Source organism: Nansenia antarctica, assembly GCF_963989245.1.
Source record: "Nansenia antarctica genome assembly, chromosome: 16".
NCBI classification, from domain to species: domain Eukaryota; kingdom Metazoa; phylum Chordata; class Actinopteri; order Argentiniformes; family Microstomatidae; genus Nansenia; species Nansenia antarctica.
In genome coordinates, this window is record NC_137686.1 from 27,916,320 (window position 1) to 27,923,819 (window position 7,500).

Sequence of the window (7,500 nt, forward strand, 5' to 3'; positions counted from 1 at the left end):
ACTTCTGGCTGTGTTTGTTTAAAACGGGACAGCTTCACTTACATTTAAAGGCACAATCTGTAGAGTTTGTCTCCGGTCAAAAGCGCTGTCCCCTGTACTTCTCTGTAAAGGGGACAGTTGGATCTTGATGAATACTTTTACTTCACTTATTATTTTACTTTACTATATTAGTGGGATTTTGTATCTTGATGCCTCAATGCCAATGTTGAGGAAAGCTAAGCCAAATCATTTTACTCTTGTGTACTTTAGGATTTAGATTAGGATATAATAGTGAAAATACCACCGCTCATCCTGATCAGACTGAGGTGCTGGAACTGGAGAGGATCAATAGAGTGGAAAAAAGCAGCATCCGCACACTCAAATCTGTGCAAAAAAGACGCTGTTTATTGCAGCTTTCGGTCATAGACCCTCATCTGCCTGAAGAAGGTCTGTGACCGGAAGCTCGCAATAAACAACGTCTTTTTGCACACTGGGATGTGATAAAAGCGATTCTGATTCTGAATATAACTGTCACGGGTCTCCGTCTCTATCCCCTCAACTGCCCCGTTCACAACAACACCCACTCCCACAGACCAGGGTTCCTACAAGTTTCAACAAGTACATTTTAAGACCTTTTTAGACCTTTTTTAGACCTCTTTGAACATAATTTTAGACCTATTCGAGACACCATATGGTAGCTTTTTGTCATCCTCGAGGTGATGAAATTAGGGATCTCACTGCCATACAGACAAAAAAGGAAGCGAATTGGCATTTCTTTGGTTCCAGCTTGATAATTTTCCACGTAAATAGACGTGGTCGGACTGATTTCCTTGCACAATCTCATTTTTAAGACCTAGCGCCTAATTTTTAGACTGAATAACTGAAATGTGTGGTCTTTTTAGGCCTTATAAATCGGATTGCTGGATTTTAGACTTTAAGGCTTTTTTAAGAGCAGCGCGGGAACCCAGACAAACATGTACACAAAAGGAATCCAGCAGCTACACCAGTGACAGGAACAAGAGAAACTGCGGATTGTGCCTTTAATCAAATCACCTCCACAATCCCTTAGAGCTGGTGTCTCTAAAAATTTAGCAAGGAAAATAAATAAACTATATATATAATCAAGGGTTACCAAAAACATATCAAACATTACATCATCATCATCATCATCAACTTAATAAAAACGTCATCTACAGGATAAGGCTTGCTTTAAAGAGCCACTGTGTTACAAGGTGGACTGTGTGTGTGGGATAGATGCGATTGTGTTAGAAATCAAAATGACTGGATTCATTTATAGACTATCTATATATAAATGCTGCTGCAGCTTAGTTTGTCGTTTTGGCTTCGGTTGAAAGTCACAACAATAGAACTGGAGAGGAGACACTGGCGCCGCCCATTCCGTTTCCCACAAACCCCTGCACATGGAGGAAGTCCCTCACTCACACGCACATGCACGCATGCACACACGCGTACGTACACACACGCACAGGCACGCACGCGCACGCACAGGCACACACACAGACAGGCATACGCACATACACACAGGCACACACAGACACATAGGCATGCGTGCGTACACACACACACACACACACACACACACACACACGCGACATTACCCTACAGATTAAGTGTCAGAGTTTCCCTCTCCGGTCCTCAGGAACCCTGACTCTGTTTGTTCATGTTCTAGAACATTCCACAATCAACTGTGTGTGTATGTGTGTGTGTGTGTGTGTGTGTGTGCGTGTGTGTGGTAGGTTGTTCTAGAATCAATAAGGTCAGGGTCAGGGGTCAACAAGGACCAGGATGAGGAACACTGTCCTAAGTAGGGGTGGGCATCGACGATCGATAATTGATCGATAATTGATCGATAAGGATCTTGGTCGATCACAAAATAAAACATTTGGTCGATCACAAAAAAAAAAAAAAAAATTTGTGATCGACCAAATGTTTTATTTTGTGATCGACCAAGATCCTTATCGATCAATTATCGATCGTCGATGCCCACCCCTAGTCCTAAGGTCAGTCTAACGGTTTCCTTTCTTTTGTTTGATTGGCTGGGGAGAGGCAGACTTGATCTGTGATTGGTTTAAATGCCTCTCCATACTGTACAGGAGCCAATCAGAGAGCAGGATCACATAGCAGGATCAACGTGTTAGCCACACACACACACTGATAAACACCTAAGAGCTAGATCTTGATTTTTAATAGTGAATTATAATAGTTTATCTTGAATACGAGTTGTTTGAAGAGTTGGTTACACAACTGTATTTCAAGTTGTAATGAACGCAGATATCAAGATGTTCCAGAATAATTTAGGCCTGGACTACACGTATATGTATATTTTTCTAAACGCAATTTTTTTTGTAAAATTAAGCTTCTCAACCATACGAACACGGCGTTCTCACTCACATAAACGGAGATTTCTCTAAACGGATAAAAAAGTGAAGAAATAAAGAAATATCCGATTGAGTGGATCAGTGTGGTTCTGTTAAACGGAGCTGGTGTTGATGCAATGACGTCAAGCGTCAAGCCGTTCACACATGCGCATTGAAGCAAAACGGTTGTCAACAGCAACAACCACACAAAATAATCAGTTTTTGCTTTCTTCTTGGTCGTCGCCATAACTTGCTTTTCTGTTTGTTTTGTACTTTTCTTTTCTGTCTGTTTCAAAGAGTTTGGTCTGTTTACGTTTTGAGTCACTGCCGCCGTTTGATTACAACTGACTGCGCATGCCCATAACGCTCTTCTACGGTATTTGACAGATCGTGTTCAGTTTTGGCTTTTCGTAAGGACGATACGAATTTTTGTGGTGTGGACAGACTTTTTTTTTTTTAACGAGGACGAAAATATCCGCTTATTAAAATATCAATATACGTGTAGTCCAGGCCTTAGAACATGAATTAGAATGGCTAAGAAGTCGTTATCGATCCTGCTTTGTGACATCACCGCCTCCGCGACTCGATCTTTGATTTGATTGGTCAGCTATGGCGAGAGGGGACGCAGCGAGGCCCCCTCCAATCACGACGCTCCGGTCACTGTGACCTCACACAACACTGAGAGAAGAAGAAAAAGAAAAAAATATTCAAGCCTTTTAGAACACATGAGTGTAAAAATATAAAGTACCTGTTTATAATATATTTATATATAAATGAATATTCATTGTTTTTTTTTAAGTCTTTGTAATGCAAGACGTGGAAGCCGGAAGGGTACCCCTATAAAACAACAACAACAACAACAACAACAAACAACAAAGAAAAAACAAAAAACAAACATAAACAAAAAAGAAAACACAATGGGAGACATTTTCGTTTCCATGGAGACAAACTTCCATTTTCCAAAAAAGAGCCAGTAATGATTTCCCCATCTGGAGTTTGGCTTAGAGACACAACAAACAAAACAAACAAAAACAAAAACAGAACTAAACTAAAGCGGCCACCCATTTCCGGTCCTTCCCATGAGTCTCTCTGCTCGAACCCCCCCCCCCCAGCCCAACCCTGACCCGACCCGACTTCCCCCAGTCCCAAATGAACCCTCATGATCTCCTGGTCTCCTCACCCGTAAACACTTCTATAGATCTGACAAGATCGGACAGGTTTAAACAACACACTTGATGGGCTTGATGGAATGTCGGCCATCTTGCTCAGACCTAGCCGACCCTGTCAGATCTCTCCACCAGTGCATCTCGGGGTGGGGGGGGGGGGGGGGGGGGGTTGGAGTCGGGGGGGTTGATTTGGAACCGAGTGCGTCTCTCTCCACTCTTAGGAAACAAGGTTCCAACCCTGTAGACGAACCGCCCGTGGTGCCATTCTAGTACCCAGCCGCACCACATATTTGATCTGTTCCACCACCAGCTCACCTGATTCCACTAATCAAGTCCAAAGCAATTATGGTTTGTACTTGATTAGTTGAATCAGGTGAGCTGGTGGTGGATCAGATCAAATATGTGGAGCGGCTGGGGCTCCCCGAGGAGAGGGTTGAGAAACACTGTTCTAGAACCCTGGGTTAAGGGGGGGTGTTCTAGAACCCTGGGTTAAGGGGGGGTGTTCTAGAACCCTGGGTTACGTGGGGGGGGGTTCTAGAGTCAGAACCTCCTTCCCTAAGACTACATCCCTGGGACGTCTTTGTCTCTACGGAGCCTCGAGTCAGCCCTGGTGGAGGAGGAAGGGGGGGGGGGGGGGGTCTTCTTTGTCTCTTCTACAGAGCCTCAGCTCCGCCCCCTCCTCCGCCCCCTCCTCACCCCACGGCCTTGTGTCTCCCCCCGCAGCAGTGCCAGGCCACGCCGCAGCGGTAGCAGGCCCTCAGCGGGGCGAAGCAGCACATGCAGGGGGCCAGCAGGGACAGGCCGGCCAGCGCCGCCCAGCGCAGGCAGAAGCGCTCCTCGCTGGCGTCGCACGAGCACGGGTCCGAGGCGTAGTCGCCCTCCGGGTCGGACATGCAGTGGTACAGCAGGCTGTCGGCGCACCACATGAAGCTGACCCGGCGGATGCAGGTCTGGACCGGGTCGGGCGCCTCCTGGCACCTCCCCCTCCCGTTCTCCTCCACGTTGAACATGTCCCGGCAGTAGACGCAGCGCGAACGCTCGCCGTCCTCCTTGCGCGAACGCTTCCCGCCGCCGACAACGCCGACTCCCACGCCGCCGCCGCTGCCGCCCTTGGAGGAGGAGGAGTGGAGGAGGGCCCCGAGCGGCTGCGACGTCACCACCCCCCCTCCCCCGCCCCCCCCCCTGTGCTGTCCGACAAAGCTGCCGACAACGCCGAAACGGCCGCCGATAAGGCCGCCACCGCCGCCGCCCCCCAGGCGGTCCGTGCAGGTGCCGCCGCCGAGGCTCTTGGGAAGGTCTCTGGGGTGGTGGTGGTGGTGGTGGTGGTGGGCGTGGCCGAGGCCGTGGTGGTGGTGGAGCGGGTAGGAGGGGTAGATATAGTCGTGTTTGGAGGAGAGGTTAGGCTCCTCCTCCTCCTCCTCCAAACCGCCACTCTTGGCGAAGTGCACGTAGGCGTCGGCGTCGGCGTGGAGGTCGCGGGGGGGGAGGGGCTTGTTGTCGCGGCGCGCGGTGGCGGTGGCGTGGCGGTAGTCCTCGTAGCCCGTGATCCAGGTGCGCTCGCGGGGGTTGATCCTGACGATCTCCTCGTCCTCCAGCTGGAAGCTGACGTGGCGGGGGAACATCTGGAGCGACTGGAGGAGGGGAGGGGAGGGAGGAGGGGGGGAGGGAGGGAGAGAGAGAGAGGGGAGGGAGAGAGAGAGGGGGAGGGTGAGAGAGAGAGAGAGAGAGGATGTTTTTGGGGGGAGGGAGATAGAGAGAGAGAGAACAGGATGAGAGAGAGAGAGAGATACCCTCCGACTTCCAAATTCCACACTGTAGACAGACAGACAGACAGACATGCAGATAGACAGAAAGGCAGGCAGGCAGATAGACAGAAAGGCAGACAGACAGACAGACAGACAAAGATACATAATAATACTAATAATAACTTTATTTGTATAGTGCTTTTCCTGCAAACGTTGCACACATGTATATATATAGATAGATAGACAGACAGACAGACAGACAGACAGGCAGACAGGCAGGCAGGCAGGCAGACAGATAGACAGGCAGAGAGACAGACAGACAGACAGGCAGGCAGAAAGACAGACAGGCAGGCAGACAGACAGACAGGCAGGCAGACAGACAGACAAACAGACAGACAGACCCGCCCACCTGATCCAGGAAGTAATGGTCGGACGGCCTGTGCTGGTCGTAGAAGTGTCCCAGAATGCAATGGTGGTGCCGCCGCGGCTCGCAGAAGGTGGGAGGGGCCAGCGTCTGCATGATTGGCTCCTTCTTCTGGGAGGAGTTGGAGGAGGAGTCAGTGGCGTTCTGAAGGGGGAGGGGCAAGCAGAGGAGATGATGTCATTTCAATGTTCATTATTGTTGAGAATGACAGAGAATTCCCTCTGATATTGCCTATAGTGAATACAGCTGGGAGTGACTGTTCATTTTCCATAGAATGGATAATAGAATTGTACACATAGAATAGAATTCCGACACAGGATAGAATCTCCACACAGGATAGAATTCCCAGTGCGATTGTGTTCCGAGGGGGCGGAGCAGGAAGCAGTCAGAGCAGGAGAGGAGAAGCTGCACCCTGACAGAAGGCCCGTCCTCCCATTTCTACCTCCACCAGCCTCCCCCTGAAGCAACCTTGCGTTCCAGTACGTAATAAAGGCCTATGGGCGACACAAAAGACTCCACTTCCCAGCAGGCTTTGCTCTCCCACATGGCAACAAGGCTGAGACCACAGCACGGCAACACACTCAACAAGCCGTTGCTAGCGTACGCGGGGGCGGCCGCGGTTTGGCTCCGGTTCAAACCCCCTCCCACCCCCTCCCCCCCGAACGTCTGTACGCAATTAGCCAACGACGAGAACAAGAAAAGAAGAAAGAGAGAGAGAGAAGAAAGAAAGAAAGAATGAAAGAAAGAGAGGATGAAAGAATGCCTTTCAAGGACCAAGCGAGTGGTAGAAAACTGTTCTGACGTTTTCTTCTCTGCCTGGGTGTTTTATAGAGGGGGGTGGGGGGGTTCAGACCCACGGCGCTCGCTAGTTAGCGCCGAGCTAACTGGGGAGAAGTGTGGTCGGTGGCGTCATCGACAGGGCTGGGCTGGGGGGGGCTACGAGAGGGGTGGGGGGGGGGCCTGGGGCAGCTCTTTGATGTGGGGGGGGGTGTAGAGGGGTGTGTGTGTGTGGGGGGGGAGCTCTTGTTTGCTTCACCACAACACTGAGTGAACGGCCTTAGGCGCGCGCGCCAATGGATACTGTTATTAAAAACTACAAGCCATGTCCCGTTAGACCCCCCTACCCTCCCTCCTCCCATCCCTCCCCCCTACCCTCCCTCCCCCCCCCCCATGTGGGAGGAGCCAGGCAGCCTCAGAGGAGCGTGCTGCTAACCCACTCTAACAGGGGAGGATACAGAGAATAGAGGTCCTTAGAGTGCCTGACCAAAAAATAGAGGTCCTCAGAGTGCCTGACCAAAACTACTAATCAAAAGGGTGTCCGGTCCCCTGTGCCATGACGAGAGCTTTGGTTGAGTTAGGGTTAGGATCGGGGATGGGGTTTGGGAAGAGACATCTACTAAGCTACTGAGGCCCCTGTCTGCCTGCCTGCCTGCCTGCCTGCCTGCCTGCCTGCCTGTCTGCCTGTCTGTCTGCCTGCCTGCCTGTCTGCCTGCCTGTCTGCCTGCCTGTCTGTCTGCCTGCCTGCCTGCCTGCCTGTCTGCCTGCCTGCCTGCCTGCCTGCCTGCCTGTCTGTGTGTCTGCCTGCCTGTCTGTCTGCCTGTCTGTCTCTCTGTCTGTCTGACTGTCTGTCTGACTGTCTGCCTGCCTGCCTGTCTGTCTGTCTGCCTGTCTGCCTGTCTGCCTGCCTGTCTGTCTGTCTGCCTGCCTGCCTGTCTGCCTGCCTGTCTGCCTGCCTGTCTGTCTGTCTGCCTGCCTGCCTGTCTGCCTGTCTGCCTGCCTGCCTGCCTGCCTGTCTGCCTGTCTGTCTG

The 7,500-nt window shown here is 50.9% G+C and overlaps 1 protein-coding gene across 1 annotated transcript in view; it reads right to left on the minus strand.

Moving 5' to 3' along the window:
- Positions 1-4,215: 4,215 nt before the first annotated feature.
- The window catches only part of spred2a (sprouty related EVH1 domain containing 2a), a gene marked incomplete at both ends in the record, with an annotated part of 22,542 nt that continues 19,257 nt past the window's right edge, over positions 4,216-7,500 (minus strand). Inside the window, 2 exon segments of the mRNA XM_080547128.1 lie at positions 4,216-5,154; positions 5,678-5,836. Coding sequence (XP_080403254.1) covers positions 4,216-5,154; positions 5,678-5,836 — 1,098 coding nt within the window.